We start from the raw sequence: 24,109 nt of genomic DNA, 5'->3' as shown, positions 1-24,109 counted from the left end.
TAGAAAAAAGCTATGTCAGCAGATTACTTAAAGCTTGTCTCCATTAAGGGAGCGTTGGGTATGAGAGCTTGCTCACCAATGGTTCTTTTAAAATTTAATGTTCATACTAGAAATTATTTTTTCAGCCAAAATTATCGAAAATCAAAATGTAACATTAGAATGACTGTCACCAGCCTGTTTTTAAATTAATGTATTTTCGGTCTTTGATAAGGACACTTTCATTTTGTATTTGTGGAAGTCGAAAAAACTAAATCTTTGAGGTGCATCTACAAATAGTTACAATAATTCTTCTAGAAAGAGGATTTTACTTTAAAATAATGTGTTATGGACTTGTGGATACAACGAACGTATCCCCGAACCTTTTGCATGTTTTTTTATAACAATTTTAAACACACACATACATATAGGGAAACTGTATTTTTTCAGTCCCTACTGACGGGGATGGTATTATTCCTGAAGCATTAGAAACAGCTATAAAAGAAAACAGTATGGTTGGTTCTGAGACGAAAACACCCTTTAAGGGAATGGTATATCTAATGACCACTTTCTCAAACCCTCGGGGTATTTCATCGTCACCAGGTACGTATATATTTGATTTCTTCATAAAAATAAGAAAATGAAATAAAACTACTTTTTAAAGATTTGGTACGCTTGTACAAATTGCACAATTTACATGTTGTTTTATTATAATGCGCTGTACTTTGATAAAAAAAATACTGGAGATTGTAAAGCTTTAATTTATATTGTTGTTATATATACAGACGAGTTTTTATAGTTTACAGAAAAAAATTTAAGACCGATAAACTATATTAGACATGCATACATGTACCCTTAATTTATAAAACATTCCGGAAAGACCAGAAGATACCCACGCAATCGCGGACATGTGAGTTAGATTATTATGTTAACCGTCAAAATTCGTACTGTTAAGTGCTATTGAGCATATTTCTAGCATTTGAGGGGGATGTCACGCTTTTGTGATAAAACTGAGATTTGGGTAAAAGAAGGAAAAAAGAAGGAGAAAATATTACAAACAAGCGGGATTTGGGAAATGAGCACCCCGTGTCAACCATCACGTTTAGGTGCGTTGACGTTTGGGCCATTTAGTTGGAGCACTGGCCAGACTTTTTACAAATAACATGCGTATGTTTTTATTCACTATTTAAGGTATTTTTCAGAAAGATGTCGTAGACTAGTACACCTTGCCAGGAAATATGATATGTTATTGTTCACAGAAGATGTGTATAACTTATTGTACTTCACAGGAACATGTCCTCCACCACGACTCATGTTTTATGATGACAAGTAAGCGGGAATTTTGTCTGTAAACACATATTTTTGTGTTCCATGAGCAGTGTCTAAATACCGGATGAATTTTCCTTTAAAAAATTGGTGAATTGTAATTGAATCCCCATTTTGAAATTAATTACGAAAGATGAATTTCAAAACATTAATAATGAATTTGAGCAAGTGCTACGTTAATTGTAAATGATTTTAAAATTTGTTATTTAGATAAAATATACCCTTCAAAAGAATGACTCTAAATGAACATGGAATATAGTTTTCTAACATAATATTCTGTATTGTCAGAAAAGGAGAACGATTTGTCACTGTGTTCCCCTCATCAATGCTGATTCCGATTCGTCATAAGTATAACTTTGTTTTTAGGAACGATGCCGATTTCAAAGGTAATGTTTTATCAAATGGGACATTTTCTAAAATCCTAGCACCAGGCATGAGACTAGGATGGATAGAAGCTCCAGAGAGAATTTTAGACCTTGTTGCCAAATGGTATGTTAAACTGTAAGATTGTTGGTTGATTACTTTGATAATTGCCGCAAGTTAATACTGTACATTTGTATTGTTTAATTTTGGTCAACATTCAAATTGTTGAATGGAGTTATCCACATATTTTATTATAGACCTAACTGGTACACAATGGGAAACCAGTTTACGACAGAAGAGACTACTTTTAACATTGCCATATTAGTTTCCTTTTTTTTGTTGGTAGATGACGATGTTCCTTTTGTTGCATCCTATGGCGTGTACATTTCACAATTTGTACGGTTTGCTAGGATAGGTTCTGTTGAACCTATCTAATGAACATAACCTTGCATTTACAGAAAAAAATACGTTTACAAGGTACCAAAGACTTTAATGAACGTTACCTTACATGAACACAAGTAAATTGTACAAAGTTACAGATACCAAAAACTTTAATGAACGTTACCTTGCATGAACACAAGTAAATTGTACAAAGTTACAGATACCAAAGACTTTAATGAACATTACCTTGCATGAACACAAGTAAATTGTACAAAGTTACAGATACCAAAAACTTTAATGAACGTTACCTTGCATGAACACAGGTAAATTGTACAAGGTTACAGATACCAAAGACTTTAATGAACGTTACCTTGCATGAACACAGGTAAATTGTACAAGGTTACAGATACCAGACTTTAATGAACGTTACCTTGCATGAACACAAGTAAATTGTACAAAGTTACAGATACCAAAAACTTTAATGAACGTTACCTTGCATGAACACAAGTAAATTGTACAAAGTTACAGATACCAAAGACTTTAATGAACGTTACCTTGCATGAACACAGGTAAATTGTACAAGGTTACAGATACCAAAGACTTTAATGAACGTTACCTTGCATGAACACAGGTAAATTGTACAAGGTTACAGATACCAGACTTTAATGAACGTTACCTTGCATGAACACAGGTAAATTGTACAAGGTTACAGATACCAAAGACTTTAATGAACGTTACCTTGCATGAACACAAGTAAATTGTACAAAGTTACAGATACCAAAGACTTTAATGAACGTTACCTTGCATGCACACAGGTAAATTGAACAAGGTTACAGATACCAAAGACTTTAATGAACGTTACCTTGCATGAACACAAGTAAATTGTACAAGGTTACAGATACCAAAGACTTTAATGAACGTTACCTTGCATGAACACAAGTAAATTGTACAAAGTTACAGATACCAAAGACTTTAATGAACGTTACTTGCATGAACACAAGTAAATTGTACAAAGTTACAGATACCAAAGACTTTAATGAACGTTACTTGCATGAACACAAGTAAATTGTACAAAGTTACAGATACCAAAGACTTTAATGAACGTTACCTTGCATGAACACAGGTAAATTGAACAAGGTTACAGATACCAAAGACTTTAATGAACGTTACCTTGCATGAACACAAGTAAATTGTACAAGGTTACAGATACCAAAGACTTTAATGAACGTTACCTTGCATGAACACAAGTAAATTGTACAAGGTTACAGATACCAAAGACTTTAATGAACGTTACCTTGCATGAACACAAGTAAATTGTACAAGGTTACAGATACCAAAGACTTTAATGAACGTTACCTTGCATGAACACAAGTAAATTGTACAAGGTTACAGATACCAAAGACTTTAATGAACGTTACTTGCATGAACACAAGTAAATTGTACAAGGTTACTGATACCAAAGACTTTAATGAACGTTACCTTGCATGAACACAGGTAAATTGTACAAGGTTACAGATACCAAAGACTTTAATGAACGTTACCTTGCATGAACACAGGTAAATTGTACAAAGTTACAGATACCAAAAACTTTAATGAACGTTACCTTGCATGAACACAGGTAAATTGTACAAGGTTACAGATACCAAAGACTTTAATGAATGTAACCTTGCATGAACACAAGTAAATTGTACAAGGTTACATATACCAAAAACTTACATGAATGTAACCTTGCATGAACACAAGTAAATGTTATAAAGTTACAGATACCAGCAACTTGCATGAACATAACCTTACATGAGCACTAAAGTTAATTTTACAGGGTTAATATACAAAAAACATACATGAACGTAGCCTTGCATGAACACAAGTAAATTTTACAAGGTTACAGATACCAAAGACTTACATGAACGTAATCTTGCATGAACACAAAAGTTAGTTATACAAGGTTGCAGATACCAAAACTTTAAAGAACGTAACCTTGCATAGACACAAGTTAATTTTACAAGGTTACAGATACCAAAGACTTTAATGAAAGTAACCTTGCATGAACACAAGTAAATTGTACAAGGTTACAGATACCAAACTCTTACATGAATGTAACCTTGCATGAACACAAGTAAATGTTATAAAGTTACAGATACCAGCAAGTTGCATGAACATAACCTTACATGAACACTAAAGTTAATTTTACAGGGCTAATATACAAAAAACATACATGAACGTAGCCTTGCATGAACACAAGTAAATTTTACAAGGTTACAGATACCAAAGACTTACATGAACGTAATCTTGCATGAACACAAAAGTTAGTTTTACAAGGTTGCAGATACTAAAACTTTAAAGAACGTAACTTTGCATGAACACAAGTAAATTTTATAAGGTTACAGATACTAAAACCTTACATGAACGTAACCTTACATGAACACATGTAAATTTTATAAGGTTACAGATACCAAAAACCTTACATGAACGTAATCTTGCATGAACACAAACATAAATTTTACAGGGTTATTATACAAAAAACTTCAATGAACGTAACCGTGCATGAACACAAGTTAATTCTACAGTGTTACAAATACTAAAGACTTTTGAATACTTGCACATTTTTTACAGTCGTTCTGTGAATATAATGTTTCTCGTAAAAAATTATTAAAATTTGAATATTCGATGGTATTTCTCACCTTTCAGGTTATTACTATATTGTAAATAAAACTAAAACAATGAATAGAAAGGTATTTAAACTCGGAGAAAGTTCTTACACCTTTAACAACAAGTGTGATAGACTTGGTTAAAATGTTTCTTTTTTCCGATAATATGACGATTTATAACATTTTTTTTGTGTCTCACAAGTACTGCCGATTTCAACTATTTTTTTTATAATGAAACTTCAGGAAATATGGAGGTATGATAAGAACCTTTTTTGGACTATGAAATTTCAACTTATTCGAACCTTTAAAAATTATGTTAATTCTATTGATAAATGAACAGGTTGCTATAATCTGAACACTTCACTTATGATACAGATACAGATAATTTTATTAACCAATCAAGGTGCCCTTTGATGTCCCTATGCCGTCATAAACATGTCGAAATTTATGTATTTGACCTAAATGGCCATTTCACGCATATTTGTTTTGGTTAAAATATATATGAGCAACAGCTTTAACCCCAAAAAAGATATTTTTCACACGTTAATACATTTGTGAAATACATTTTAATGCAGAATATCTTTTTGGGTGAAGCTGTTGCTTATGGTCTTCAAACCACATGAAAGAAGTTATTTGTGTTGTTTATTGTTCGTCTTTGTGTTTTCTCGTGAGTCAAATCTGTTGTGTTTCGTGAGAGTCAAGTGTTGATAATTGATGTGGTCTCGGTGTGGTTGTGTTTCTTTTTCATATTTTTTTTGTAATACCTTTTATCTTTTTATGCATTATTTGTATTGTCCTGTATATTATTCTCGTGCGTCAGGTGTGGGTGGTTGATGTGGTCTGTGTGTTTTTCATAAGTCAGGTGTGGGTGGTCAACGTGGTCTGTTGTGTTTCTCATGAGTCAGGTGTTGGTGGTTGATGTGGTCTGTTGTGTTTCGCAGGAGTCAGGTGTTGGTGGTCGATGTGGTCTGTTGTGTTTCGCAGGAGTCAGGTGTGGTTGGTCAATGTGGTCTATTGTGTTTCTCATGAGTCAGGTGTTGGTGGTTGATGTGGTCTGTTGTGTTTCGCAGGAGTCAGGTGTGGTTGGTCAATGTGGTCTATTGTGTTTCTCAGGAGTCAGATGTGGGTGGTTGATGTGGTCTGTTGTGTTTCTCATGAGTTAGGTGTTGGTGGTTAATGTGGTCTGTTGTGTTTCTCATGAGTTAGGTGTTGGTGGTTGATGTGGTCTGTTGTGTTTCTCATGAGTCAGGTGTTGGTGGTCTATGTGGTCTGTTGTGTTTCTCATGAGTCAGGTGATGGTGGTTGATGTGGTCTGTTGTGTTTCTCATGAGTCAGGTGTGGTTGGTCAATGTGGTCTATTGTGTTTCTCAGGAGTCAGATGTGGGTGGTTAATGTGGTCTGTTGTGTTTCTCAGGAGTCAGATGTGGGTGGTTGATGTGGTCTGTTGTGTTTCTCATGAGTCAGGTGTTGGTGGTTGGTGTGGTCTGTTGTGTTTCTCATGAGTTAGGTGTTGGTGGTTGATGTGGTCTGTTGTGTTTCTCATGAATCAGGTGTTGGTGGTTGATGTGGTCTGTTGTGTTTCTCATGAGTCAGGTGTTGGTGGTTGATGTGGTCTGTTGTGTTTCTCATGAGTTAGGTGTTGGTGGTTAATGTGGTCTGTTGTGTTTCTCATGAATCAGGTGTTGGTGGTTGATGTGGTCTGTTGTGTTTCTCAGGAGTCAGATGTGGGTGGTTAATGTGGTCTGTTGTGTTTCTCAGGAGTCAGGTGTTGATGGTTGATGTGGTCTGTTGTGTTTCTCATGAGTCAGGTGTGGGTGGTTGATGTGGTCTGTTGTGTTTCTCATGAGTTAGGTGTTGGTGGTTGATGTGGTCTGTTGTGTGTCTCAGGAGTCAGATGTGGGTGGTTAATGTGGTCTGTTGTGTTTCTCATGAGTAAGGTGTTGGTGGTTAATGTGGTCTGTTGTGTTTCTCATGAGTTAGGTGTTGATGGTTGATGTGGTCTGTTGTGTTTCTCAGGAGTCAGATGTGGGTGGTTAATGTGGGCTGTTGTGCTTCTCATGAGTTAGGTGTTGGTGGTTGATGTGGTCTGTTGTGTTTGCATGAGTTAGGTGTTGACGGTTGATGTGGTCTGTTGTGTTTCTCATGAGTTAGGTGTTGATGGTTGATGTGGTCTGTTGTGTTTCTCAGGAGTCAGATGTGGATGGTTAATGTGGTCTGTTGTGTTTCTCAGGAGTCAGGTGTTGATGGTTGATGTGGTCTGTTGTGTTTCTCATGAGTCAGGTGTGGGTGGTTGATGTGGTCTGTTGTGTTTCTCATGAGTTAGGTGTTGGTGGTTGATGTGGTCTGTTGTGTGTCTCAGGAGTCAGATGTGGGTGGTTAATGTGGTCTGTTGTGTTTCTCATGAGTAAGGTGTTGGTGGTTAATGTGGTCTGTTGTGTTTCTCATGAGTTAGGTGTTGATGGTTGATGTGGTCTGTTGTGTTTCTCAGGAGTCAGATGTGGGTGGTTAATGTGGGCTGTTGTGCTTCTCATGAGTTAGGTGTTGGTGGTTGATGTGGTCTGTTGTGTTTGCATGAGTTAGGTGTTGACGGTTGATGTGGTCTGTTGTGTTTCTCATGAGTTAGGTGTTGATGGTTGATGTGGTCTGTTGTGTTTTTAGGAGTCAGATGTGGGTGGTTAATGTGGTCTGTTGTGTTTTGCAGGAATCAGGTGTTGGTTGTTGATGTGGTCTGTTGTGTTTCTCATGAGTTAGGTGTTGGTGGTTGATGTGGTCTGTTGTGTTTCTCATGAGTCAGGTGTTGGTGGTTGATGTGGTCTGTTATGTTTCTCAGGAGTCAGGTGTTGGTGGTTGATGTGGTCTGTTGTGTTTCCCACGAGTTAGGTGTTGATGGTTGATGTGGTCTGTTGTGTTTCTCAGGAGACAGATGTGGGTGGTTGATGTGGTCTGTTGTGTTTCTCATGAGTTAGGTGTTGGTGGTTGATGTGGTCTGTTGTGTTTCTCAGGAGTCAGGTGTTGGTGGTTGATGTGGTCTGTTGTGTTTCTCATGAGTTAGGTGTTGATGGTTGATGTGGTCTGTTGTGTTTTTAGGAGTCAGATGTGGGTGGTTAATGTGGTCTGTTGTGTTTCGCAGGAGTCAGGTGTTGGTTGTTGATGTGGTCTGTTGTGTTTCTCATGAGTTAGGTGTTGGTGGTTGATGTGGTCTGTTGTGTTTCTCATGAGTTAGATGTTGGTGGTTGATGTGGTCTGTTGTGTTTCTCATGAGTTAGGTGTTGGTGGTTGATGTGGTCTGTTGTGTTTCTCAGGAGTCAGGTGTTGATGGTTGGTGTGGTATGTTGTGTTTCTCAGGAGTCAGATGTGGGTGGTTAATGTGGTCTGTTGTGTTTCTCAGGAGACAGATGTGGGTGGTTAATGTGGTCTGTTGTGTTTCTCATGAGTCAGGTGTTGATGGTTGGTGTGGTCTGTTGTGTTTCTCAAGAGTCAGATGTGGGTGGTTAATGTGGTCTGTTGTGTTTCTCAGGAGTTAGGTGTTGGTGGTTAATGTGGGCTGTTGTGCTTCTCATGAGTTAGGTGTTGGTGGTTGATGTGGTCTGTTGTGTTTGCATGAGTTAGGTGTTGACGGTTGATGTGGTCTGTTGTGTTTCTCATGAGTTAGGTGTTGATGGTTGATGTGGTCTGTTGTGTTTCTCAGGAGTCAGATGTGGATGGTTAATGTGGTCTGTTGTGTTTCTCAGGAGTCAGGTGTTGATGGTTGATGTGGTCTGTTGTGTTTCTCATGAGTCAGGTGTGGGTGGTTGATGTGGTCTGTTGTGTTTCTCATGAGTTAGGTGTTGGTGGTTGATGTGGTCTGTTGTGTTTCTCATGAGTTAGGTGTTGATGGTTGATGTGGTCTGTTGTGTTTCTCAGGAGTCAGATGTGGGTGGTTAATGTGGGCTGTTGTGCTTCTCATGAGTTAGGTGTTGGTGGTTGATTTGGTCTGTTGTGTTTGCATGAGTTAGGTGTTGACGGTTGATGTGGTCTGTTGTGTTTCTCAGGAGTCAGGTGTTGGTGGTTGATGTGGTCTGTTGTGTTTCTCATGAGTTAGGTGTTGATGGTTGATGTGGTCTGTTGTGTTTTTAGGAGTCAGATGTGGGTGGTTAATGTGGTCTGTTGTGTTTCGCAGGAATCAGGTGTTGGTTGTTGATGTGGTCTGTTGTGTTTCTCATGAGTTAGGTGTTGGTGGTTGATGTGGTCTGTTGTGTTTCTCATGAGTCAGGTGTTGGTGGTTGATGTGGTCTGTTATGTTTCTCAGGAGTCAGGTGTTGGTGGTTGATGTGGTCTGTTGTGTTTCCCACGAGTTAGGTGTTGATGGTTGATGTGGTCTGTTGTGTTTCTCAGGAGTCAGATGTGGGTGGTTAATGTGGTCTGTTGTGTTTCTCAGGAGTCAGATGTGGGTGGTTGATGTGGTCTGTTGTGTTTCTCATGAGTCAGGTGTTGGTGGTTGGTGTGGTCTGTTGTGTTTCTCATGAGTTAGGTGTTGGTGGTTGATGTGGTCTGTTGTGTTTCTCATGAATCAGGTGTTGGTGGTTGATGTGGTCTGTTGTGTTTCTCATGAGTCAGGTGTTGGTGGTTGATGTGGTCTGTTGTGTTTCTCATGAGTTAGGTGTTGGTGGTTAATGTGGTCTGTTGTGTTTCTCATGAATCAGGTGTTGGTGGTTGATGTGGTCTGTTGTGTTTCTCAGGAGTCAGATGTGGGTGGTTAATGTGGTCTGTTGTGTTTCTCAGGAGTCAGGTGTTGATGGTTGATGTGGTCTGTTGTGTTTCTCATGAGTCAGGTGTGGGTGGTTGATGTGGTCTGTTGTGTTTCTCATGAGTTAGGTGTTGGTGGTTGATGTGGTCTGTTGTGTGTCTCAGGAGTCAGATGTGGGTGGTTAATGTGGTCTGTTGTGTTTCTCATGAGTAAGGTGTTGGTGGTTAATGTGGTCTGTTGTGTTTCTCATGAGTTAGGTGTTGATGGTTGATGTGGTCTGTTGTGTTTCTCAGGAGTCAGATGTGGGTGGTTAATGTGGGCTGTTGTGCTTCTCATGAGTTAGGTGTTGGTGGTTGATGTGGTCTGTTGTGTTTGCATGAGTTAGGTGTTGACGGTTGATGTGGTCTGTTGTGTTTCTCATGAGTTAGGTGTTGATGGTTGATGTGGTCTGTTGTGTTTCTCAGGAGTCAGATGTGGATGGTTAATGTGGTCTGTTGTGTTTCTCAGGAGTCAGGTGTTGATGGTTGATGTGGTCTGTTGTGTTTCTCATGAGTCAGGTGTGGGTGGTTGATGTGGTCTGTTGTGTTTCTCATGAGTTAGGTGTTGGTGGTTGATGTGGTCTGTTGTGTGTCTCAGGAGTCAGATGTGGGTGGTTAATGTGGTCTGTTGTGTTTCTCATGAGTAAGGTGTTGGTGGTTAATGTGGTCTGTTGTGTTTCTCATGAGTTAGGTGTTGATGGTTGATGTGGTCTGTTGTGTTTCTCAGGAGTCAGATGTGGGTGGTTAATGTGGGCTGTTGTGCTTCTCATGAGTTAGGTGTTGGTGGTTGATGTGGTCTGTTGTGTTTGCATGAGTTAGGTGTTGACGGTTGATGTGGTCTGTTGTGTTTCTCATGAGTTAGGTGTTGATGGTTGATGTGGTCTGTTGTGTTTTTAGGAGTCAGATGTGGGTGGTTAATGTGGTCTGTTGTGTTTTGCAGGAATCAGGTGTTGGTTGTTGATGTGGTCTGTTGTGTTTCTCATGAGTTAGGTGTTGGTGGTTGATGTGGTCTGTTGTGTTTCTCATGAGTCAGGTGTTGGTGGTTGATGTGGTCTGTTATGTTTCTCAGGAGTCAGGTGTTGGTGGTTGATGTGGTCTGTTGTGTTTCCCACGAGTTAGGTGTTGATGGTTGATGTGGTCTGTTGTGTTTCTCAGGAGACAGATGTGGGTGGTTGATGTGGTCTGTTGTGTTTCTCATGAGTTAGGTGTTGGTGGTTGATGTGGTCTGTTGTGTTTCTCAGGAGTCAGGTGTTGGTGGTTGATGTGGTCTGTTGTGTTTCTCATGAGTTAGGTGTTGATGGTTGATGTGGTCTGTTTTGTTTTTAGGAGTCAGATGTGGGTGGTTAATGTGGTCTGTTGTGTTTCGCAGGAGTCAGGTGTTGGTTGTTGATGTGGTCTGTTGTGTTTCTCATGAGTTAGGTGTTGGTGGTTGATGTGGTCTGTTGTGTTTCTCATGAGTTAGATGTTGGTGGTTGATGTGGTCTGTTGTGTTTCTCATGAGTTAGGTGTTGGTGGTTGATGTGGTCTGTTGTGTTTCTCAGGAGTCAGGTGTTGATGGTTGGTGTGGTATGTTGTGTTTCTCAGGAGTCAGATGTGGGTGGTTAATGTGGTCTGTTGTGTTTCTCAGGAGACAGATGTGGGTGGTTAATGTGGTCTGTTGTGTTTCTCATGAGTCAGGTGTTGATGGTTGGTGTGGTCTGTTGTGTTTCTCAAGAGTCAGATGTGGGTGGTTAATGTGGTCTGTTGTGTTTCTCAGGAGTTAGGTGTTGGTGGTTAATGTGGGCTGTTGTGCTTCTCATGAGTTAGGTGTTGGTGGTTGATGTGGTCTGTTGTGTTTGCATGAGTTAGGTGTTGACGGTTGATGTGGTCTGTTGTGTTTCTCATGAGTTAGGTGTTGATGGTTGATGTGGTCTGTTGTGTTTTTAGGAGTCAGATGTGGGTGGTTAATGTGGTCTGTTGTGTTTCGCAGGAATCAGGTGTTGGTTGTTGATGTGGTCTGTTGTGTTTCTCATGAGTTAGGTGTTGGTGGTTGATGTGGTCTGTTGTGTTTCTCATGAGTCAGGTGTTGGTGGTTGATGTGGTCTGTTATGTTTCTCAGGAGTCAGGTGTTGGTGGTTGATGTGGTCTGTTGTGTTTCCCACGAGTTAGGTGTTGATGGTTGATGTGGTCTGTTGTGTTTCTCAGGAGACAGATGTGGGTGGTTGATGTGGTCTGTTGTGTTTCTCATGAGTTAGGTGTTGGTGGTTGGTGTGGTCTGTTGTGTTTCTCATGAGTTAGGTGTTGGTGGTTGATGTGGTCTGTTGTGTTTCTCATGAGTTAGGTGTTGATGGTTGGTGTGGTCTGTTGTGTTTCTCATGAGTTAGATGTTGGTGGTTGATGTGGTCTGTTGTGTTTCTCAGGAGTCAGGTGTTGGTGGTTGATGTGGTCTGTTGTGTTTCTCATGAGTTAGGTGTTGATGGTTGATGTGGTCTGTTGTGTTTTTAGGAGTCAGATGTGGGTGGTTAATGTGGTCTGTTGTGTTTCGCAGGAGTCAGGTGTTGGTTGTTGATGTGGTCTGTTGTGTTTCTCATGAGTGAGGTGTTGGTGGTTGATGTGGTCTGTTGTGTTTCTCATGAGTTAGATGTTGGTGGTTGATGTGGTCTGTTGTGTTTCTCAGGAGTCAGGTGTTGATGGTTGGTGTGGTATGTTGTGTTTCTCAGGAGTCAGATGTGGGTGGTTAATGTGGTCTGTTGTGTTTCTCAGGAGACAGATGTGGGTGGTTAATGTGGTCTGTTGTGTTTCTCATGAGTCAGGTGTTGATGGTTGGTGTGGTCTGTTGTGTTTCTCAAGAGTCAGATGTGGGTGGTTAATGTGGTCTGTTGTGTTTCTCAGGAGTCAGGTGATGATGGTTGATGTGGTCTGTTGTGTTTCTCAGGAGTCAGGTGTGGATGGTTGGTGTGGTCTGTTGAGTTTCTCAGGAGTCAGATGTGGGTGGTTGATGTGGTCTGTTGTGTTTCTCATGAGTTAGGTGTTGGTGGTTAATGTGGTATGTTGTGTTTCTCAGGAGACAGATGTGGGTGGTCAATGTGGTCTGTTGTGTTTCTCATGAGTAAGGTGTTGTTGGTTAGTGTGGTCTATTGTGTTTCTCGGGAGTCAGGTGTTGATGGTTGATGTGGTCTGTTGTGTTTGTCATGAGTCAGGTGTGGATGGTTGATGTGGTCTGTTGTGTTTCTCATGAGTCAGGTGTGGGTGGTTAGTGTGGTCTGTTGTGTTTCTCATGAGTCAGGTGTTGATGGTCAATGTGGTCTGTTGTGTTTCTCATGAGTCTGGTGTTGGTGGTCAATGTGGTCTGTTGTGTTTCTCGGGAGTCAGGTGTTGATGGTTGATGTGGTCTGTTGTGTTTGTCATGAGTCAGGTGTTGATGGTTGATGTGGTCTGTTGTGTTTGTCATGAGTCAGGTGTGGATGGTTAGTGTGGTCTGTTTTGTTTCTCATGAGTCAGGTGTTGGTGGTTGATGTGGTCTGTTGTGTTTCTCATGAGTTAGGTGTTGGTGGTTGATGTGGTCTGTTGTGTTTCTCATGAGTTAGGTGTTGGTGGTTGATGTGGTCTGTTGTGTTTCTCAGGAGTTAGGTGTTGGTGGTTGGTGTGGTCTGTTGTGTTTCTCGGGAGACAGGTGTGGGTGGTTGATGTGGTCTGTTGTGTTTCTCATGAGTCAGGTGTTGGTGGTTGATGTGGTCTGTTGTGTTTCTCATGAGTTAGGTGTTGGTGGTTGATGTGGTCTGTTGTGTTTCTCAGGAGTCAGGTGTTGATGGTTGGTGTGGTCTGTTGTGTTTCTCGGGAGTCAGATGTGGGTGGTTAATGTGGTCTGTTGTGTTTCTCAGGAGTCAGATGTGGGTGGTTAATGTGGTCTGTTGTGTTTCTCATGAGTCAGGTGTTGATGGTTGGTGTGGTCTGTTGTGTTTCTCAAGAGTCAGATGTGGGTGGTTAATGTGGTCTGTTGTGTTTCTCAGGAGTCAGTTGATGATGGTTGATGTGGTCTGTTGTGTTTCTCAGGAGTCCGGTGTTGATGGTTGGTGTGGTCTGTTGTGTTTCTGAGGAGTCAGATGTGGGTGGTTGATGTGGTCTGTTGTGTTTCTCATGAGTTAGGTGTTGGTGGTTAATGTGGTCTGTTGTGTTTCTCAGGAGACAGATGTGGGTGGTTGATGTGGTCTGTTGTGTTTCTCATGATTCAGGTGTTGGTGGTTGATGTGGTCTGTTGTGTTTCTCATGAGTTAGGTGTTGGTGGTTGATGTGGTATGTTGTGTTTCTCATGAGTTAGGTTTTGATGGTTAGTGTGGTATGTTGTGTTTCTCATAAGTCAGGTGTTGATGGTCTATGTGGTCTGTTGTGTTTCTCATGAGTCAGGTGTGGGTGGTTAATGTGGTATGTTGTGTTTCTCATGAGTTAGGTGTTGATGGTTGATTTGGTCTGTTGATGTTCTCATGAGTCAGGTGTTGGTGGTCAATGTGGTCTGTTGTGTTTCTCATGAGTCAGGTGTTGATGGTTGATGTGGTCTGTTGTGTTTCTCATGAGTCAGGTGTTGATGGTTGATGTGGTCTGTTGTGTTTCTCATGAGTCAGGTGTTGATGGTTGATGTGGTCTGTTGTGTTTTTCACGAGTCAGGTGTTGATGGTTGATGTGGTCTGTTGTGTTTCTCATGAGTCAGGTGTGGATGGTTAGTGTGGTCTGTTTTGTTTCGTGGGTGGTCAATGTGGTCTGTTGTGTTTCTCATGAGTCTGGTGTTGTTGGTTAGTTTGGTCTATTGTGTTTCTCGGGAGTCAGGTGTTGATGGTTGATGTGGTCTGTTGTGTTTCTCATGAGTCAGGTGTGGGTGGTTAGTGTGGTCTGTTGTGTTTCTCATGAGTCAGGTGTTGATGGTCAATGTGGTCTGTTGTGTTTCTCATGAGTCTGGTGTTGGTGGTCAATGTGGTCTGTTGTGTTTCTCGGGAGTCAGGTGTTGATGGTTGATGTGGTCTGTTGTGTTTGTCATGAGTCAGGTGTTGATGGTTGATGTGGTCTGTTGTGTTTGTCATGAGTCAGGTGTGGATGGTTAGTGTGGTCTGTTTTGTTTCTCATGAGTCAGGTGTTGGTGGTTGGTGTGGTTTGTTGGTTTTCTTGGTAGGCAAGTTTGATGGTTGATGTGGTCGGTGGTGTTTTTTCAATATTTTTGGTAATATCTTTTACCTTTTTATGCATTATTTGTATTTTATGTATCATTGTATATTATATTTTATTATTTGCAGTGGCTGAAAAAGATTAAAAATTGTCTCGATATTAGAATTGGGATATTGGGGTTGTCTCCAAATATAATAGAATGGTCAGATAATTTTTTATAATTCCATTTCATTAGATAGATATACAAGAGATAATTGTTTAGCGTTTGCTTATACTTACAGTAACACGTCATGGAGCGGAGGATGTTTTAACCACTATACATCAAGACTGATAACAACAGCACTGAAACAAGGGATGCTCACTAAACATCTGCATAAAATAAGGAGTATATATGCGGTAAGAACACTATAAATTACATCACATTCTGATATCAATGTCATATTTTTTCGCTCTAATCGACATCCAGTGTGGGGTCATGTATTACCAAAACGATGTCCCATTTATTGATTTCTCTTCTAATCGATGTCCAATAAGGTTTAATCATTTATTCCAAGTTTGATATTTTTTCTTTGTAGTGACCGTTTTGTTTTCGTAACTATAATGCTGCATAAATAGACCATTTATTATAAAGAAATCATAATGATTTTGACTTATGCAAATTGACAACAAAGGAGACACCATCCCAAATAATCACCGAAAACAAATAAAAGAACAAACGTGGGTAAATGATAGCACCACCGACAAATTATATTGACATATATAGTCAAGAGAAGAAGTGCTTTTCTGTATTCATCTTCATCAGAAACGCTCAAACCTAAAAATTTGAAAGTCAGGAATATGTAAATACTTTGAACCGTCAGGAGCTGTATGACTAGAAAGTTAAAAGGACCCATCGGTGAGTGAAACTGTTCAACTTAAAATCATTGAGACGGACTTTAGTTATGCAAGGACAACTAAATCGGAATTAAAGCATTCCAGCTCTAGTTCAAAGTTCATTTATATGGACAAATACCTGAATCAACCTTCATACCTTGACAAAGACATATATACATACATATGGTTTTATATGTCTCTGCCCTTACATTGCCAAATTATATCAAATGGATGACACAGTAAAACGAAAACTTCTAAATACAAATTAATAAATTAATTTGATAGTTTGAACAGAATAGAACTTGTGAAATAGGCACGGACTGTGTGTGGCCGGATGTGGTTATTTTTTTCTCGGGACAAACTTCCCTTGGACCTGCTTGGGACCTTAAGCGGCCCAGACCCCATGCCGTAATGTGTGCCTACGGACCTAGCTACGCACCTTGCACCTAACGTTAGAAATTACAACACAACAAAATTACATATTAATCTAACTCACACGCGAAATCTCGGGCGTCTTCTAGTCTGGACGTCGATTAGATGGTAAAAATATAAGGCCTTGATTTGAGAATATGACGTCAGATTGAACATCGATTAGAGATAACATATATACGGTAACAACACTTTTAATTACATAAAATAAGGAGTATGTATGCGGTAACAACAGTATAATTTACATAAAATAAGGAGTATGTATGCGGTAACAACAGTATAATTTACATAAAATAAGGAGTATGTATGCGGTAACAACACTTTTAATTACATAAAATAAGGAGTATGTATGCGGTAACAACAGTATAATTTACATAAAATAAGGAGTATGTATGCGGTAACAACAGTATAATTTACATAAAATAAGGAGTATGTATGCGGTAACAACAGTATAATTTACATAAAATAAGGAGTATGTATGCGGTAACAACAGTATAATTTACATAAAATAAGGAGTATGTATGCGGTAACAACAGTTTAATTTACATAAAATAAGGAGTATGTATGCGGTAACAACAGTATAATTTACATAAAATAAGGAGTATGTATGCGGTAACAACAGTATAATTTACATAAAATAAGGAGTATGTATGCGGTAACAACAGTATAATTTACATAAAATAAGGAGTATGTATGCGGTAACAACAGTATAATTTACATAAAATAAGGAGTATGTATGCGGTAACAACAGTTTAATTTACATAAAATAAGGAGTATGTATGCGGTAACAACAGTATAATTTACATAAAATAAGGAGTATGTTTGCGGTAACAACAGTATAATTTACATAAAATAAGGAGTATGTATGCGGTAACAACAGTATAATTTACATAAAATAAGGAGTATAATATATGCGGTTACAACATTATTATTTATATGTAGGAGTATGTATGCGCGTAACAACAATATTAATTACAAAAACATCTGCATAAAATAAGGAGTATACATGAATTAAGAACATATATATATGATTAAAAAATGATAAATAAGAACTAATCTGATTAAAATACAGAGCCTGTGTCAAAGCTTTTCTTACAAGGATCTGACAACACTCCGTTTTACTTTCTGTTCTGGTAATTTTTACATCAGCCAATAAAATTTCAGCCTTTTAAATTTTTTAAGGTGTGTATTAAAAGAAAGAGGATCCCGAAAGGTCTTTAAAGCAGAAATTAAAGTAGAACGGAGGGTTTTCAGATCGTTGTAAGCAAAGCTTGGACACAGGATCTGTATCTTAATCAGGTTGAATGAGAACTTAACTTGCACTCGATCAAGTATCATTTAACATTGATCAGTCAAATGTAAAAAATAAATAAAATAAAAATTATATCATGAACGTATCATTTTTAGCTATAGACGGCTAATTCAGAAGGATTAGAAATATAACCAATATTTGTTTTGAAGTCACAATTATTTTAATCTAAAATCGTGCATGGAGAAAATGAACATTTAGGTACCTTTATTTCATATTGCTTTTATATATTTTTTCTTAATTCTACTCACGTTAATTTTTTCGTTTACTCTTGAAATTACTTTCAGATATACACCTAATTATGCCGTATAATTTCAGTGGAGAAAGACTATGTTGTATGAATTGTTATGTACAGCTAATTATGCCGTATAATTTCAGTGGAGAAAGACCATGTTGTATGATTTGTTATGTACAGCTAATTATGCCGTATAATTTCAGCGGAGAATGACTGTTGTATAATTTGTATAATTTCAGCGGAGAATGACTATGTTGTATGGTTTGTATAATTTCTGCGGAGAATGACTGTTGTATTATTTGTATAATTTCAGCGGAGAATGACTATGTTGTATGATTTGTATAATTTCAGCGGAGAATGACTATGGTGTATGAATTGTATAATTTCAGCGGATAATGCCTATGTTGTGTGATTTGTATAATTTCAGCGGAGAATGACTATGTTGTATAATTTGTATAATTTCAGCGAAGAATGACTATGTTGTATGGTTTGTATAATTTCAGCGGAGAATGACTGTTGTATAATTTGTTTAATTTCAGCGGAGAATGACTATGTTGTATGATTTGTATAATTTCAGCGGAGAATGACTATGTTGTATGGTTTGTATAATTTCAGCGGAGAATGACTATGTTGTATGATTTGTATAATTTCAGCGGAGAATGACTATGGTGTATAATTTGTATAATTTCAGCGGAGAATGACTGTTGTATAATTTCAGCGGAGAATGACTATGTTGTATAATTTGTATAATTTCATCGGAGAATGACTGTTGTATAATTTCAGCGGAGAATGACTATGTTGTATGATTTGTATAATTTCAGCGGAGAATGACTATGGTGTATAATTTGTATAATTTCAGCGGAGAATGACTGTTGTATAATTTCAGCGGAGAATGACTGTTGTATAATTTGTATAATTTCAGCGGAGAATGACTATGTTGTATGATTTGTATAATTTCAGCGGAGAATGACTATGTTGTATGATTTGTATAATTTTAGCGGAGAATGACTATGTTGTATGATTTGTATAATTTCAGCGGAGAATGACTATGGTGTATGATTTGTTATGTGAAGATTTTCCTATACCTATTGTGTGTGAAAAACCAAAGGTAAATAGATGTTGTTTATAGAGACTGAAATATAAATGTGTTGTTTATGGAGACGGAGACTTGTTACTGAGTGATAAAATGTTGTACAGAAAACTTTTCCTGGATTTAGATGGAGCCTATATATGGCATGAAACACCGCCCCCTCCAAAATAAAATATGATACCGATAAAAGGGCAGCAATTCCCACGTTTAAGATTTTAAATTGAAAGCAATGCATTAGGTCTTGAATGTACAGTCCAGCTGTAAATATTATTTTTATTGATGACAATAATAAGATGGAGCTTTGTTTCTAATTGATTTTCTTTATTCTTTAAGGGTCAATTTATCTTTATCTTTAACAGTTTCTTTGCTTTTTAGGGAGGATTTTTCTTGTGGGCAGAATTACCTACATCGGTGGATTCAAAATTACTTCTTCAGATCGGGATAGAAAAACATGGCGTCAATTTTATTATAGGATCAAGGTAATTTTTATCAGCTTAATTATGTTTTATTTTTCGGGGGGGAGGGGCATTTGTAATTTAATTTAGTTGGTATTGTAAAGGAAAAACAAGTTCAACCATTCAAATGGACGTATGGTGCATCATTGGTTCAACTATTGTAGAAGCATGGAGCTTCTCCAGTTCAACTATTGTGGACGTACGGAGCATCACCGGTTCAACATTTGTGGACGTATGTAGCATCACTGGTTCAACTATTGTAAAGTTATGGGACAACACCAGTCCAACTATTGAAAAGTTATAGGACAGCACCTGTTCGACCATTGTAAAGTTATGGGACAACACCAGTCCAACTATTGAAAAGTTATAGGACAGCACCTGTTCAACCATTGTAAAGTTATGGGACGACACGAGTTCAACCATTATAAAGTTATGGGACAACACCAGTTCCACCATTGTAAAGTTATGGGACAATACCAGTTCAACCATTATAAAGTTATGGGACAACACCAGTTCAACCATTGTAAAGTTATGGGACAACACCAGTCTAACCATTGTAAAGTTATAGGACAACACCAGTTCCAGCATTATAAACTTATGGGACAACACCAGTTCTACCATTATAAAGTTATGTGACAACACCAGTTTAACCATTGTAAAGTTAAAGGAAAACACCAGTTCAACCATTGTAAAGTTATGGGACAACACCAGTTCAACCATTGTAAAGTTATGGGACAACATCAGTTCAACCATTGTAAAGTTATGGGACAACACCAGTTCAACCATTGTAAAGTTATGGAACAACACCAGTTTAACCATTGTAAAGATATGGAACACCTCTTCAACCATGTTGATAGTATTGAACAATAAACATTTTTGCAATACTTAACATCGCTAGTTTAACATGTAGATAGTATGGAATATCGCTAGTTCTACTATAGTGATAGTATAGAACATTGTTGCTTCAACTAATGTGGTTGTTAAGATCATCATTGATTCAACCATGCTTGTAATATAGAACATTGCGATATAAACCATGGTGTTTGTATGGATCCTTGCTGGGTCAATATTGATGTCGCTATAGAACTTTACCGGATCAACCATGGCTTAATTTGAACCATGTCTACTTAAACCATAATGGTAGCATATGTCATTGCCAGTTCGGTCATTGTTATCTAATGAAACAGTTATCATGTTTCGTTTGTTATTAAGTCTCCCAAACGAAGTTTGGGAAGACTTATTGTTTTTGCTCAGTTCTTATTATTATTATTATTATTCTTCCTCTTCCTCTTCCTCTTCCTCTTCCGCCGCTTTTAAATTTGAACTTGTCCGCACCCGTTCTCCAAAACCGCTTGTCAGATTAACTTAGGGTTTCACAATATGTTAGACTGACATGTCTAGTGGTGCAATCAGGGTTTTGTTTGTGCAAAGGGGTTTATAAAGGGGTACTTTGAGGGGGAAAAAGAAAAGAGGGTTTTACTATAGAACCCTATGGGATTTTATTTTTTTAAATTTTCAAATGATTATAAATTGAAAAGCGTTTGTGATAGACACAATCTTTTTAATTGAAAATGTTCTTAATGATAAAACCCATTAAATGAAATACAGGGTTAGTCCCCAGGGGTCATCCCCACCCCCTGCCATTTAAGAAAGTTCTAATACCTTGTAAGTGGTCAAGATCCCCACCCCTAAACCATATATATTCTGGTTTTTCATGCTAAGATGGTTTGAATGATATACAGGGTTAGTCCCCAGGGGTCATCCCGACCCCCTGCCATTTGAGAAAGTTCTAATATCTTGAAAATGGTCGAGATCCCCACCCCTAAACCATATATATTCTGGTTTGTCATGCTAAGAAGGTTTGAATGATATACAGGGTTAGTCCCCAGGGGTCATCCCGACCCCCTGCCATTTGAGAAAGTTCTAATATCTTGTAAATGGTCGAGATCCCCACCCCTAAACCATATATATTCTGGTTTGTCATGATAAAGCACATGAAATGAAATACAGGGTTAGTCCCCAGGGGTCACCCCCACCCCATACCATTTACGAAAGTTCTAATATCTTTGTTAGTGGTCAAGATCCCCACCCCTAAACCATATATATTCTGGTTTGTCATGCTAAGATGGTTTGAATGATATACAGGGTTAGTCCCCAGGGGTCATCCCGACCCCCTGCCATTTGAGAAAGTTCTAATATCTTGTAAATGGTCAAGATCCCCACCCCTAAACCATATATATTCTGGTTTGTCTTGCTAAGAAGGTTTGAATGATATACAGGGTTAGTCCCCAGGGGTCATCCCGACCCCCTGCCATTTGAGAAAGTTCTAATATCATGTAAATGGTCGAGATCCCCACCCCTAAACCATATATATTCTGGTTTGTCATGATAAAGCACATCAAATGAAATACAGGGTTAGTCTTCAGGGGTCACCCCCACCCCCTGCCATTTAAGAAAGTTCTAATGTAAGTGGTTAAGATCCCCACCCCTAAACCATATATATTCTGGTTTGTCATGCTATGATGGTTTGAATGATATACAGGGTTAGTCCCCAGGGGTCATCCCGACCCCCTGCCATTTGAGAAAGTTCTAATATCTTTGTAAATGGTCGAGATCCCCACCCCTAAACCATATATATTCTGGTTTGTCATGATAAAGCACATCAAATGAAATACAGGGTTAGTCCCCAGGGGTCACCCCAAACCCCTGCCATTTAAGAAAGTTCTAATATCTTGTAAGTGGTCGAGATCCCCACCCCTAAACCATATATATTCTGGTTTGTCATGCGAAGATGGTTTGAATGATATACAGTGTTAGTCCCCAGGGGTCACCCCCAGCCCCTTCTATTTAAGAAAGTTCTAATATCTTGTAAGTGGTCAAGATCCCCACCCCTAAACCATATATATTCTGGTTTGTCATACCAAGATGGTTTGAATGATATACAGGGTTAGTCCCCAGGGGTCACCCCCACCCCCTGCTATTTAAGAAAGTTCTAATATCTTGTAAGTGGTCAAGATCCTCACCCCTAAACCATATATATTCTGGTTTGTCATACCAAGATGGTTTGAATGATATACAGGGTTAGTCCCCAGGGGTCATCCGGACCTCCTGCCATTTGAGAAAGTTCTAATATCTTGTAAATGGTCGAGATCCCCACCCCTAAACCATATATATTCCTGTTCATCATGTCTCGAACATTTGAATGACGTATACGGTCAGTCCCCCCTGGGTTCCCCCCACCCCCAATGTTCTAATATCTTGTAAATGGTCGAGATCCCCACCCCTAGACCAAATATATTCCTGTTCGTCGTTTCTCGAACATTGAAATGATGTATAGGGTCAGTCCCCAGGGGTTCCACCACCCCCAATGTTCTAGTATCTTGTAAATGGTCAGGATCACCACCCCTAAACCATATATATTCTGGTTTGTCATGCCAAGATGATTTGAATGATATACAGGGTTAGTCCCCAGGCATCACTAATGCATTAACTTTACTGGACCAAACCAATTTTCACTGGACTTTGTCCAATGTCAGGCGAGACTGGGAATTACGAATTATGGGAGCTTCGTTTGGGAGACTTCGTAACAGCATCCTGTTACAATCATTTCTTGTTTACCTTGTGCTTGTGACAAAAATAACCCTTCCTCTTGTTACAATATTAAATGTTTAAAAACATCGTTGGCAATCATACCACATCTCCTTATTTTTATATTGATTTCAGGGTTTGTTGTTCGTGCTGTGTGGATGCCTGTGTTTGTAGTGTATGTCTATATTTACTTTTATGTTGTTTTTTTTGCTTGTGAGAGAGCTGTCTATAATATTTCTTCTATTTCTTTTAATTTATTATCATTTGAACTCTGGTGGGTAAACCACAGATTATTTTTATAAGAGTTTTAAACGGAACATTGGACTCCTTAAAATGAATGTTGTTAAAAAAACCTATCTAGTTAAAGAGTCTGACCGATTTACATATGGTAGATAATGGCCATCCTCCTTAAGCCCAATTAAACTAATGATATGTCATAGACAGTTTGAATTGTCTACTCCTGTTAATTTAAGGGATTTATGTGGCTAGTTTCCCCACAGAACGTTTTACTATTATCAGAATGAAGCAATTTCCAATTAATTTCAATTTCGGAAACGGTCACACTTTAATTGATTAGAGGTGCATATATCGAATTATCTAATATTACTTTTTTCAAGTCAAAACTTAATGCTTATTTCGTAAGTGCTTCAAACCTGAACAAGTACATTGTAGGACATAATATTTGTATCTGATTTCAACTTGAACACTTGACTCCAATTTTATTCGGACTGTTTCCAGGATGGACAGTAATTGTAAGAACGTCTGAATGTTAATTGTCTTAAAGTAAACCATTTTTCTTGTATGTTTTAGCACATCACCAACGGAAAGTTATAAAAACTGTATCAGATTGTCCATTAGTTTCTGTGATGATCAGAAATTAAAACGAGGCGTTCAGAAACTGAAAGATGCTGTTGGAGAATACCAAACAATATGGGGCCAGGACAAATAGGAAAACGTTTACTAAAACAATAATTTTATTTTATTTTTGTTAGGTTGGGGAATACAATAAAAGCTTACCGGGAAATATCTTTACAGTAAATTAAAATACAATCACAATGAGATCTCACATGAATGATTTTGAAGTTTATTGTTATAATTTTCACCCCAGTATTTAATTTAACTGAAATGCAATAAGAGTATAATATATTGTAATGATTTTAACATTTATATATAGAATAAAAGACTATGCAACAGCAAAACGAGTTCCTAATTGAAGACGGACGCATATTTACTACAAAGGTATTAAGGGAGAACAACTTGCACCTACAATTTGCACTGACAATCAGAAAATTCTGAGAGCATGCAAGTAACGATACACATGGTTAATGACACAAACATTTTTCATTAGACATTATCTCTTAATCATAAGAAAGCTTCGGGCATTACAAATAAGAAAGTTATAAAAATGACCATTTGAGGATAACAGCAAAAAAAATCACATGAACATATTAATATAAATGTCTATGCTGATAAAGATAGCCATATGATAGTTAGTGATAAGGAATGCCAGAGGACTACATGCAGTTTTAAAAATGACCA

At 38.3% G+C, this 24,109-nt stretch overlaps 1 protein-coding gene across 1 annotated transcript in view; it reads left to right on the top strand.

Moving 5' to 3' along the window:
• Nucleotides 1-23,769, top strand: part of LOC127731221 (uncharacterized HTH-type transcriptional regulator YjiR-like) — a 48,713-nt gene extending 24,944 nt beyond the window's left edge. The window contains exons 4-10 of the mRNA XM_052240187.1: nt 427-579; nt 1,179-1,305; nt 1,669-1,791; nt 14,873-14,987; nt 18,474-18,545; nt 18,903-19,006; nt 23,381-23,769. Coding sequence (XP_052096147.1) covers nt 427-579; nt 1,179-1,305; nt 1,669-1,791; nt 14,873-14,987; nt 18,474-18,545; nt 18,903-19,006; nt 23,381-23,519 — 833 coding nt within the window. The 3' untranslated portion in view covers nt 23,520-23,769. The remainder of the gene's footprint in view (nt 1-426; nt 580-1,178; nt 1,306-1,668; nt 1,792-14,872; nt 14,988-18,473; nt 18,546-18,902; nt 19,007-23,380) is intronic.
• The last annotated feature ends 340 nt before the right edge of the window (nt 23,770-24,109 follow it).

This window comes from Mytilus californianus, unplaced genomic scaffold (genome assembly GCF_021869535.1).
Source record: "Mytilus californianus isolate M0D057914Y unplaced genomic scaffold, xbMytCali1.0.p SCAF_2, whole genome shotgun sequence".
NCBI classification, from domain to species: domain Eukaryota; kingdom Metazoa; phylum Mollusca; class Bivalvia; order Mytilida; family Mytilidae; genus Mytilus; species Mytilus californianus.
This window is presented reverse-complemented; position numbering and strand designations above follow the sequence as displayed.